This window comes from Periplaneta americana, chromosome 17 (assembly GCF_040183065.1).
Source record: "Periplaneta americana isolate PAMFEO1 chromosome 17, P.americana_PAMFEO1_priV1, whole genome shotgun sequence".
Lineage (NCBI taxonomy): Eukaryota > Metazoa > Arthropoda > Insecta > Blattodea > Blattidae > Periplaneta > Periplaneta americana.
The window spans coordinates 35,342,306-35,356,141 of NC_091133.1; the positions used below are offsets into that span (position 1 = coordinate 35,342,306).

General features: G+C 34.7%; 1 protein-coding gene across 5 annotated transcripts in view; it reads right to left on the minus strand.

The window, feature by feature from the left end:
• The window catches only part of Nup133 (nuclear pore complex protein Nup133), a 337,303-nt gene that overhangs the window by 137,058 nt on the left and 186,409 nt on the right, over positions 1-13,836 (minus strand). For all 5 annotated transcript variants that reach the window (XM_069816497.1, XM_069816495.1, XM_069816494.1 and 2 more), the window contains 2 exons: positions 12,539-12,651; positions 1,694-1,800 (listed from right to left, as the gene is read on the minus strand). In XM_069816497.1, the coding sequence (XP_069672598.1) occupies positions 1,694-1,800; positions 12,539-12,651 (220 nt within the window). The remainder of the gene's footprint in view (positions 1-1,693; positions 1,801-12,538; positions 12,652-13,836) is intronic.

Here is a 13,836-nt window from a genome sequence, read left to right on the forward strand (position 1 = left end):
CGAGAAGCCTAATAGTCATCTATCAAATTTAGGAGTATGATTACTCCACTATCGCTGTTAGCGAAAAATTTATTTTCTCACCATTCGTGAGCTGCCACAAGGGACAAAGAGTACTTAACCATGGAAATTTTTACAAGTTCATGAAAAACCATTAATTTTGTTTTAACAATGAAATTCTTACAAGTACATAGCTGCAAATAATTTTTTTTGAGATTAGTGGAAATATACCTGTTATAATGCCAAAATTTAAAAAGTCAAGGCACAGCAATGTCAAAAAGAGGTAGAAAAGTTTTTCCCTAAGTGCTGATGGCAGCACTATAATGTGTAATAAAATTAAATGTTGCAAGGTCATTCTGCACCTGAACTAAATTTGTTTAACGTTACATCATAAATTTTAGAATACAAAACTTGATAACATCTTAAGTACATGCTATAACTAAAGTTGAAGCCTTGTAGAAAACTGGTCCAGTAGTCCTGATAGAATATGAAAATCGGGTATTCCAGGTAGAAATTGTCATGGTATTGGTAGCAATAGTAAAAAAAAACTTGAACGTATATATATATATATAATTTACTTTTGTATAAAAACCAGAGAAATGCCTTTCTAGGATACTCAAATAGGATTCTAAGCAGGTTATGAGTATTATAATTGGTGTGAATGATCATTTCGACGTATTACATATGAAACAGGACTTAGCTAGAAGTTTCAGATGTGTGGAAAGAATTTGTGCCACTTCTATAAATAATCACAGACCACAGACATTATTCAATTAGTAATTATCAATATAAAGACAGAATGACGTAAGCACAGAAATCAAAGTTAAAGTAAACTAGCACAAACTTAAGTTATTGCTTAAAAAATGTAAGCAAATCAAGTAGACTACAAATTAAAATTATAATAAAGTTAAATAAATTAAAGGAAAAAATTGTTCCGGGGCCTGGTATCGATTCTGGAGCCTTTGGTTTATGCACCAACACTCTACCAACTGAGCTATCCAGGAACTTCACCTGATATCGTCTCAATTTTTTCCTTATTGGATGTTGGGTGAAGTTCCTAGGTAGCTCAGTCAGTAGAGCGTTGGCGCACTAAGCCAAAGGCCCCAGGATCGATACCCGGCCCTGAAACAATTCTTTTTCCTTGAATTTATTCAAGTATACTTCATAGAGAGCTTTACCTGAAAGCTAGATTTGTATATAATAAAGTTAATTTGAACAGTAAATAAAATGAAATCCATCCTAACAAGGATAATTACATAATCCAACACCTTTGTGACGACCCAAAAGATAATAATTATAAATATTGTATTCCAGAAATACTTCTTCTAGTTAAAATATTAAAATCTCTTTAAGGGCAAATTTTCATGCTAAGGACTAGAACTGGACACAAGATATAACAATTTGCAGTCATAGCAGTAAGAATGTATACAACAGGAAATAGTGCAATTTTTGTGCCTTTTTTTTTTTTTCTATTGTAATTTTTTACGTGTCTTTTAAGTTTCTGAAATCTAATATTTTGTATCTAAACAGCAGATATCTAGTGATAAATTGATGACATGAATAATTTTATTGATGCCTGATTTTATGCATAAGCAATATTACATACCAATAACAATTAGAAAGTTACAAATGCTTGAACAAATTAAACATCTTGCAATTATTATTTGCATATATGTAGGCCTATATGTTAACATACTTAGCTTGAAGTGTCCTTAAGGCAATAGCTGCTATCAACTTCTCAGCATGTTCACCCAACACAAAAGATGTTGCCATGACTACACCACGGGATGTCACTGCAGAAAACTATACAAAATAAATAAAGTTATTACTAAAAAGATTGATATGGTTTACAGTGAAACCTCTCATTTACGGACATCAGAGGGACGTAACAATCTGTGCGCAACTGGGAGGTGTCCTTTATTGGGAGGGAGGCTCCCCAATCTAACAGTAAATTTCTGGAGTGCTCGGAAAAAGTGACACAAGTCAGTTTCCACAAACTTTTTTTGATAATCTATTGACAACTTACGGAACATCTGTTCGCTTGGAAAAAAAATACATAGGTATTCCTCCCATTACAATAATTCATACAGAAAAAAATCAAATCGACATAAACCAGTGTAAGTTGTCGATAAATTATCAAAAAAGATTTGTGGAAACTGACTTACGTCACTTTTCTCAAGCACTGCAGATTTATAATATGCATTATGTATCCATTCATACTTTAAATGAAATGTATTACCTGTATTTTAATTCTAAATACGGCATACTGTGCTACAGTAAATTCTTTGCAACTTTGAACTGCGGTAGATAAAACCGAAAAAGGAAAATACAGTACTGTGCCATGCATTATGATTCTAGATCTACAGTTATGCAGTACTGTAATTTACAGTTTTCAACTCAACCTTTACGTTCAGGTGCCATGTCTCTCGAAACAGTACAACTGATTGAAGTGAAGAGAATAATTCTACTAACCCTATCATGTGTCGAATACAATTTCACGATCACGGAAGCCTTGGACCCATCAGACAGGTTAAAGTTTATGATTCTGTTTATCCACCCGCTTCTAGCTAACAAGGAGTAGCCAGCTGGGCTAGTGGTAGCCTACGAGACCCTATTGCCTCCTTTCATGTTAAGGAATTTCTGTACAGTTCTCAAAACTAACTTTTCCATTTTTGTAACATTTTAGATCTTGAAATCCAAGTTCTGTCTGCAGTCAGGAGGTAAAGCAAGCTTTAGGACTGTGAAACAGGTGTCCAGGTCTGGGAGTGTCCGTAAACGAGAGTTAAATTTATCATTATTTCTATATTATTTCAGTTGGGACATAAAAATCGTCCGTATATGAGTGTCCGTATCTTGGAGGTGTCCGTAAGGAGAGGTTTCACTGTATTCATTTACTATCTGTCAGTTATCTAATTGGATGGAAAGGAAGTGCTAAATCATATTTTATTCCGTTGTCTTTCCTTCAAAAAACGAATAGTTAAAATCAGTTTATCTAAATCTGTTGATTAGTACTCAACAAGTTAAGATTTTTACACAATTTTGTGTTCTTAATATTGAACATATTTACAATTTAACTTTGTTGAATTTTTTAAATAAAAATCGTAAGTATGAAAATAACAGAGAAACATTTAATAATACTAGGCGAAATATATTATCTCTTTTATTTGAACCGAAATATAATAGAGAGATCAGATGAGGTGTGAACAGGAGCAACGGAGTTTTCACTATGCACTGCTGATGCACATGCGGCGGGTAACAGACACTGTAGAGTTGCAGTGACACAACCATGCAAGTTTCCGTAAGTATTTTAAAAAGTGTCTTACTCACCACCTTTATTAATGGAGGTGTTGAAACTGGCCGTCTTTGTTGTCAACACATTTCTGACACCTCTTTATAAAATGTCGTCTGAGAAAAATATTAAAATCCATTATGAATATTATTCAGCATCCAATCACAAAATGTGCATCTAAGCGCAGGATCACCCGTTGAAAAGTATGTGTCTTACAAGGGAAATATCAACCCATGCACGTCGGAGTTATCCTGAAATTCCTCTCACAGAAATGATGTGATATAAGAATGCCATATCCAAAAAATTTCCTGCCAATTTTAACTGCAAGGCACTAAAATGGAGTGCCAAATGACCAATTTAAAATACAGGCTGGATTAGACAGGCCTGACAACCTGCAAAAACTCTACTCTACAAGCTCACGTGGAGAGAGAGGTGAGGGAAGAGGGGGGCATGCGAACATAGGCTAGATATCAGTTGTTTATGGACTTATACCGATTTGCTGTTAGTGGCATAAAATAAAGAATATTACAATGTGTTCCACTTGGCGAGAGGTTCTAAATCCAATTAATATCATTGAGTTTGTGTCGAACTATTTCCGTGAAAGGAGTTTCTCTTCTACCAGGAATATAAACATGAATGAAAACGAAATGGGCCAGTATATTATAGAACTAATAGAAACTAATTATGTGGGTGTTGACCATTATGAGGAGACAGTTCTGGAGGTATATGAAACTACTTAAAGTGATGCCAGTGATACCAATCGCGAAACTCAATCTCCAATCACAGTTAATGTTATGGATGTTAGTAAGAGTGTAATACCATAGTCCAAGTCTCCAGAATGCAGTGATACAAGTGAATCACCTTGCAAATTCTCTGGTTCGAGTTAACTACTTAAAGTGATGCCAGTGATACCAATCGCGAAACTCAATCTCCAATCACAGTTAATGTTATGGATGTTAGTAAGAGTGTAATACCATAGTCCAAGTCTCCAGAATGCAGTGATACAAGTGAATCACTTTGCAAATTTTCTGGTTCGAGTTACATTCCTAGTCCTGTTAAAACATTAATGTCAACATAAGCAATGCTTATAAGAGAAAAGCTATTAATTTCTGGTTGAATTAAGGTGGTAAGAAGTGATGTTCTTTTTCACATGATCGCAGAAATTTTCGTTAGTTATCAACCGAGCTACAACTTTATTTATGGAGGAAACAAGTGTCTTTCATACTGCTAAAACAGCTGGAATGTAAGAAAATGTGCGAGAAACTTATTTCTCGTTATGAGGAATATAGAAGAGCCAGGCGAAATGTGAGTGAGGACTACAGAAAATAAAGATTTTTCAGCACCTCATGCTTGGATCAGTCGTTTCCAGAAATCACACAAAATTAAGAGCAGGGAAATAACTAAATTAGCATCTCGCTCCCATGTTTGTGACGAAGACAATATTAATAAGGCAGTGGAGTAATTTCTTTAAACTGCATGGAAGCGATTTATCAGTTATACCCCTCCTCAATTTATAACACTGACCAAAGCAGTTTTGAGCGCGAAATGCGATCAAAACAGACTCTTTCTTTTAGAGGAGAAAAACACACTCATATGATAGCCAAATCTGTTAGTGTGTTAACACATTAATACACAATCATGCCTACAATCAGCATGGATGGCTTATTACTTCCAAAACTGTTTATCGTGCTCCAGAAGCTGACAGAGACTTTCAGGCCCATACTTACTTACTTATGGCTTTTAAAGAACCCAGAGTTTCACTGCCGCCCTCACATTGGTCCCTATCCTGAGCAAGATTAATCCAGTCCCTATCATCATATTCCATCTCCCTCAAATCCATTTTAATATTATCCTATCATCTACATCTCGGCCTCCCCAAAGGTCTTTTTCCCTCCGGCCTCCCAACTAACACTCTATATGCACTTCTGGATTCACCCATATGTGCTACATGCTCTTACATCTCAAACGTCTGGATTTAATGTTCCTAATTATATCAAGTGAAGAATAAGATGCGTGCAGTTCTGCGTTGTGCAACTTTCTCCATTCTCCTGTAACTTTATCACTCTTAGCCCCAAATATATGCCTAAGAACCTTATTCTCAAACATACTTAATCTCTGTTCCTCTCTCAAAGTGAGAGTCCAAGTTTCACAACCATACAGAACAACCAGTAATATAACTGTTTTACAAATTCTTTCAGTTTTTTGGCAGCAGACTAGATGACAAAAGCTTTTCAACCAAATAATAACAGGCATTTCCCATATTTAATCTGCGTTTAATTTCCTCCCGAGTATCTTACATTTGTTACTGTTGCTCCAAAATATTTGAATTTTTCCACCTCTTTCAAGGATAAATCTCCAATTTTTATAGTTCCATTTCGTACAATATTCTGGTCACGAGACATAATCATATACTTTGTCTTTTCAGGATTTACTTCCAAACCTATCACTTTACTTGTTTCAAATAGAATTTCCGTGTTTTCCCTAATTGTTTGTGGATTTTCTCCTACATATTCACGTCATCCGCATACACAAGAAGGTGATGTAATCCATTCAATTCCAAACCCTCTCTGTTATCCTGAACTTTCCTAATGGCATATTCTAGAGTGAAGTTAAAAAGCAAGGGTGATAGTGAATCTCCTTGCTTTAGCCCACAATGAATTGGAAAAGCATCAGATAGAAACTGGCCTATATGGACTTTGCTGTATTTTTCACTAAGATACATTTTAATTAATCAAACTAGTTTCTTGGGAATACCAAATTCAATAAGAATATTATATAAAACTTCTCTCTTAACCAAGTCATATATGCCTTTTTGAAATTTATGAATAACTGATGTACTGTACCCTTATACTCCCATTTTTTCTCCAATATGTGTCGAATACAAAACATCTGATCAATAGTCTATCTATTATGCCTAAAATCACACTGATGATTCCCAATAATTTCATCTACAAATGGAGTTCTTCTTCTCAAAAGAATACTGGACAAAATTTTGTATGATGTCAACAAAAGTGATATTCCTCGAAAGTTACTACAGTTAGTCTTGTCCCCCTTCTTAAAAATAGGTACGATTATGGACTCTTTCCAATATTCTGGTAAAATTTCCTTTTCTCAAATAGCAAGTACAAGCTTATAAATTTCACTAGATAATGCGCTTCCACCCTCTTGTATTAATTCTGTTGGAATTTGATCAATACTTTGAGACTTGTACTTTTTCAGATTTTCTATCGCAATTTCGACTTCAGAAAGTTGGGTTCGGGTATAAATGGCTCAGCAGTTTGTATTTGAATTTCGTTTTGATCCTTTCTATTTGGCCTATGTGTATTTAGTACTTATCCAAAATAGTTTTTCCATCTGTTCAGGACTGAATGATGGTCTGTAACTTTCGGGCCCATAGTACCTATAAGTTATTTAAAGCTAACAACATTATCGTCACTGCAACAAAATCAGGGAAAATTGAAAAAAGAAAGCTCAAACAATGGTCTACAGAAGCATTCTTCCCATACTCTGAAGACAACTGTGTCTTGCATTTCGATTCCCAGACATCATACTGTGACACGACTTGTCTTAAAAATATTCCTTCAGGCAAGACCAAAGAATTGTTCCAAATTCCTCCTGGCATTACTGGACAAATCCAACCATTTGACAAGTTATTTTTTCAGCAGTGGAAAGTTCTCTCCCTCTGCTTGACGGAAGTAATTACATCAGATGATAACATTCACGAATGGGTTTCCCATAGAGACAGCAACCTGATATTACAATCTTTCACACACTTTTAATTTTCATCTTCAAGATTTCGAAACATGATAAAATATTCTTGATTTACAAGCAGATACATGACGGACCAACCTCCTGAGTTCGCAGTGCCTGTTAAATATTACATGGAAACAAAGGAAAAACAGTGTGCATGGTGTAAAAAGAATTTGTTTTCACCATTCAATTAACAATAGTCACTTTTGTTATTCTTTCATCACTGAATGAAAGTTTGTGGTGGTAGTGAGATATGTTATGTGCCGTATCTCCACATGCAGTGCATTCACACTCTGCACCCTGCTCCACTTCATTCAAGCAGGGATGTCCAACTGCTTGGCACATTGGGTTGCCATTGCAGAATTCTGGATTCGATTTCAGTGCCTCGCAGTTAAAACTAGCAGGTAATTTCATTGTACATGACCACCTTACATCAGACCACTTCTGTGAGGGAAATTTCAATACTTCTCTTGTTAGTTATTTTATACACCTGCAACTTTTAACAATTCAGCAGCTTTTTGCATAAAGCCATAAGAAATTCGTACTTGTGAAGGATGCCTAAGTGATTTTCTAGGAGACTGTTCCAATTGATGATCGATGTATCAATGATATCTAATGTTTCTTCTGTGGGAACCCTATGCTGTCTGTTGTGTTTCTTAGGCTGAACATTTCCTGTTGCCTGAAATTTATTATAAAGATTATAGATTGTTGTACGTGGTGAAATTTATACACCCCGGAATCATGTTTCAAACTGCCTTTGTACTTGGCTGGCAGACTGGGTTAACACAAATATGAATCATAAATATATACACGTTGTTCAGTAGTAAACATTTGATTAGCCATTATACAGTTTACATTTATTCACACTTTCACTTTACATGCACAAGAAAACACTGTACAATACATGTAGCATGTTCTGTGTCACTCGCCAATCATTTGGAGACTGATTCACTAACTTTAACATGAGCAAGTTTAATATTTAGGGAGAAAAATTCGCTCCAGTGCCGGGGATCGAACCCGGATCCTTGGTTCTATGTACCAAGCGCTCTGACCACTGAGCTACAACGAATCCGATCCACAGCACCGGACCGAACCTTCCTCCCTTCCTCCCTTACATGTTGACGTATATGTCCAATGTCAACTGCCATTATACAAGGAGCGCACTCAGTTGAGTGACTTGTTTGGCCGGGATTCCGCAGTTAAGTGCACAGTAATCTGTACAGAAATATGCACTGCTAGCTATGAGAATATTAAAGATATTTTTATTAATTTGTCCTACAGAACAATCTCTGTAATATTGACAATTAATATTTAGGGAGAAAAATTCGCTCCGGCGCCGGGGATCGAACCCGGGTCCTTGGTTCTACGTACCAAGCGCTCGGCAAATTAATAAAAATATCTTTAATATTCTCATAGCTAGCAGTGCATATTTCTGTACAGATTACTGTGCACTTAACTGCGGAATCCCGGCCAAACAAGTCACTCAACTGAGTGCGCTCCTTGTATAATGGCAGTTGACATTGGACATATACGTCAACATGTATGCCTAACTTGGAGTCAGGCCAAAAGGGAAACATTCAGGGAGGAAGGTTCGGTCCAGTGCTGTGGATCGGAATCGGTGTAGCACAGTGGTCAGAGCGCTTGGTACGTAGAACCAAGGACCTGGGTTTGATCCCCGGCGCCGGAGCGAATTTTTCTCCCTAAATATTAATTGTCAATATTACAGATATTATTCTGTAGGACAAATTAATAAAAATATCTTTAATATGAGCAAGTTTGCATCATTGCCTCTGCCAGCCCACTGTTCCCCACCACGAGTGCATCAGCAGTGCACAGTCAAAACCCTGTCACTCCTGTCCACACATCATCTGATCATGCCAAGTAATCTATGGCGAATCCTTGGCCTCATGTCGCCAAATATCATCTCGCTATCACCAATTCCATAGACGCTAAATAACCTTGTAATTCATACAGCGTTGTTAAATAATCAAGTAAAAAAATTAATAATAATAATTATTATTATTATTATTATTATTATTATTATTATTATTATTATGTGAGGCAGCAGTAGCAGTAGAGGAAGTGGTAACAGTAATGATGGCAAGACACATTGTGATGATGGTACAGTCATCCCAAGAAAAAACAGCCAGACTTTTGTTCAGATCAGAATCAAAGTTTTGACATGTGGTTCACCTGTTGTCATTTCAAAGGAAGAGAGGTATGTAACCTTCTAATCAATAATTGATCAATAATGGTTAATTGAATCTTCGTCACTCAGACGATCTTCACAATGCCGTCTGTGGTATAGTGAGTAGCAAACTGGTTTCATATGCAAGAGTTCGGGGTTCAATCCCAACTGGAAAAGTTCTTTTAACTGTATAATTTTTCATTTCCTTTGAGTTATCGTTTTTAAGTGTACATCATGACAGTTTTTTTTTTTAAATTCTTCAACTGAATCGCTGATTGCAAAAACACTCTGTCACAGAATATAAATTCTCAGAAAATTGGGGGGGGGGGGGGGAGGAACATTGTATCAGCTAAATGAATTGATATAAAAAGTTAAAAAATGAACTGCTTATAGAATGCATTGTTTCACATAATATCCAAAAAGTTTAAATTAGTAAATTCAAAATGAAAAATTATAATTCAATAAAGATTTGCACTTGAAATTGCAAAGGGTTGAACATGTCCTGGGCTCTTGTCCGCATGGTGAAGTACTCCGTAACTCACGACATCATAGATGATCGTCGAACAGTTTAAATCAAAAGATTTTCAAGTGTTCGAAAAAGTACAAGGACTGGCAGACAATGTCATCGATCCCACCGTTAGATTTGGAAACAAAAGAGCCAACTTGAAGATGTAAATAGGGAAAAAATGACATCTATATAGTACCATTCCATATTTTATGGACAAATATGGCCTACAACAAATTGAAGAAATAGGCCTTATGGTTGGAGTGAGCAGAACTATTCCTGGTTTCTTCTTCCAAACCTGGCAACATTTCAGCCTACAGACGAAGGCAACTGACGACATCATTCTTGCAGCTCTGAAAGTATCCATATTTCTACTCCGAAACCATCTCTACAATCAACAGCGATCTTCAAATAATTAATTGTTTAACTGTTTATTCAATCATTTCTTGTCATTGTTGTGTGACTTCATTAAACCTAATCATATCATTTGTTCTTTCAACTGCCCATTGTACAATATGCTCTGTCTTTTTGGCAGCCTGTTAATACAGGGAGGTATTATCGTTTAGATAAATACATAAAAAATAAGAGTTAAAATTATTTATGAATACATATTATAATATTGACATTTTAATGGCCACTGAAGCAAAATTTTCTCCAAATATTCACTTTTTATGTACAGAGAGGATCACACTAGCAATACAAGACAGGGTGGCTCAGCTATTTTCATAGAATGTATTTATTAATACATCCACCTGTCATAATAGATGACCATATAGGTCTGGAAAACAATAAAAAAAAATGCTTATGTATGGAATATAGAGAAAAATCAATACAATCTTATCTGAGCCATGAGGAACTTCCCTCTGTCACTGAAGAATTTCAAATAGCAAGAACTGATATTTACTTACATCACAAAAAATATCAAATTGGTCCATTCTACTCTGACCCTGCAAATAAGATGACTGTTGCCAATTTATAGGATATTATGCACCTGATGGAATCTCACTGGCTCTTAGGTCGAGATTTTAACAGTAAACACCCTAGGTGGGGATATCAGATTTCTCTAGAATATCTTTATCCAATAGAACCAACTCATTATCTAGACTCTGAACAAATGCCAGATGTTTTAGATCTTTATATTGGAAAAAATATTGAAACTTTGTGTACTTCACAAGCAACTGTCATTCACGAACTTAGTTCAGATCATTACCCTGTTGTTACAACTGTATTCTTCGCTCCTGGAATATATAATGATACTAATTTTAGTCTAAGAAAACATTCTTTTGATTGGAAATGCTATGTGAATACATTAGAAAATATCACTGATGTCAACCTTCAACTAAAAACTACTCATGATATTGATAAAATTGTCACTAGACTTAACAGAAATATACATCTTGCTGCAAATTTAACCAACAGTACTCTATATGCACTCAATTAAAATTTAATCAGGCACCACTAACTGAACTCACAAAACAGTTTCTTCTGGAGAAGAAACTCTGTCACTCATTATGGGAATGCATGTGGTATCCTCCCCAAAGAGTAGCATATAACGAGCAACTAGATATCTGCAGAGAGTTTTAAAGGAAGAATGGACTGCTGCAAGTAACAATGTTTTACTCTCCCTTGACTCAAGAAATGGATCATTATGGAGAAAAACTAAATATATTACCAAAGTAGTGGAAAGGATACCACCTTTATATCGTAACAATTTGTGGCACTCACTCCACAACAGATAGGTAATATTTTCTCAGAAATTTTTGAAGAACAGTTTAACTGAATAAATTATGGAACAGTTGTCACAATTTGAGAGCATGATTTATTCCTTAGGAGCAAACAAAAGCAAGCAGTCCAAAATAACTGACTTTTTTGTAAAATAATCACATGTAATTAATTAATTATTAATGCTGTTTCAGATATAATTAAATGCCATTTCAGTTATATGTTTTTTTCACTTATACGTTTTTTACTTCAGACCTACATAAATAAAAGTATAAATGAAGTTTTACTGCACATAGAAATGTTAAAACATAAAATTAAATAATTTTGTTACAATGCTGATTCATAATGCTGTTTCAGATGTAATTATATGTCATTTCAGTTATACGTTTTTCTCACATAAGTTTTTTTCTTCAAACCCCAATAAAAAGTATAAATAAAGTTTTACTGTACATAGATAAGCTAAAACATAAAATTAAATAATTCTGTCACAATGCGAATTCAAAGTCATGGTGGAAAGATATCACAGCTCTGAACAACTCTGTAATCTTGTAACACTAACCCAAGTAAATTTGTCTATTGCAGAGGACATTTCGAACCCACTATAACTGGAGTTTAATGACATCTTAAAACACTATTCAGCTTTGTTACAATACGGAATATTGGAAAAGGAATGATTTATCCCTTACAAGTGCATATCTAGATTGAAACTATTAAGATAAAACCATTTAAAAACATATTCTCTTGTGAACTCAGCTGAGGTCTTCCAGTGCACGCACACATTCACTTTTCTGAGACTTACAAAATTCCTGCTGGCCATTTTTTTTTCTTTTGGGACCACTGTACAAGCTTGTGCATGTCTCATAATGTGTACAAGATGTTTTCTATTCCTCTTTTCCTTTCATATTCAGTGTTTTTTTTTTCCAAATATTTTGTTATTTTATCACTATAGCTAACTTCTAAAAGTATGAACTATATATAAAACCAATATGAAAAAACAGTTAATTATGAGCAACTGATGCCGCAATGCCATGTAATATATGGTGAACCTACTATCAAATGGAATGTGCTGAATTAAAAATATGCATACCCTATTCCATAGCTTAAGATCCTTCAAGAAAGTAATATAGAGTTCAAGAGCTTTTTGTTTATCTTCAAGCTGGTGCAGAATATGCAGAGAGGAAGAACTCTTAATGCTGACAGCTGAAAATACAATACATACCAAAATTTAGATATAATTACATGTATCACACTTCATTTAATAACTAGCCATACCCATGTGCTTTACTGCAATTGTTAGAAATAAATATTATTGACTTATATCTATTATATTTTCGAGTACAGTTTTGTAATTACTTAGTGAATAATAGCTTCTTATAAGTTTTAAGTTGTTTGCTCCTGAATTATTTTCGAAATATCTAGTGTTTAAAAACTATGAATGTAACTGTTATTATCATGCAATACTTTTTGGAGTTATTCAGTCAATTATACTTTTAAGCTTGATAATATTAGACCTAACAGACAATTGGTCAGCATCTGAAACAAAATATATTTGCAAGAACTGAGGATTGTTATTCTCAGCTGGAAGAAGACTTCCAATTAAATGATAAGCCTATGTTTGAACTTTAAATGTTGACATAAAATTGACTTCATGTATTTCATTTGCACTAAACGTCACTTGAAGTAAGGTGTTGTACTGTCTTATATTATATCAAAAGTGTGCTGATAACGGATGTACTATGATAAGTAAGTTTTAATTGGTTGTGGGGGCTCTTGAATCTCAGGAGAAACAACTTTTCCAATAGCATCAAATAATTCATTTGGCTCATTACCCAATTTTTTCAATTGCATTTATTGCATAATTTATTCATTTTACCTATTTGAACACAATTTTAATGAGCATAATCAATATTTGGATCATAATGGAATGCTAAGCTAATATACTATTACTGCACACTAAATCAATACAGATTCATTGTTCATTAATTCTCTGAAAACATTCAACACTGCTTCCTCATTCTCAAACCTGGTAAGTTCGAACTCTGTTATTGACAAGTCAACCGAAGTGGTCAATGCTCGTTTCTCTTGGTTGAGCCGCTGAAATGATTGCACTGTTAGTTTGTAACAGAATTTTCTGTTCTTCCTCACTCTTATTAAATCTCCGAATTTTGTTTTGTCTTGAGTCAGAAATGCTTCGAGTTAATTGAGACTTTGTTTTGTCATTTTGAAGTACGTAATATATAAAAACAATAGGTCTATCTAACTAATTTTAACTTATTGAACCCTTTTCAGAGAATACTACCCGAAATTATCAATGTCTAATTTATACTTATCCACTAACGTGAACGAAGCACAAATCAAATTGAAAGCCACACGCGCACTACCACT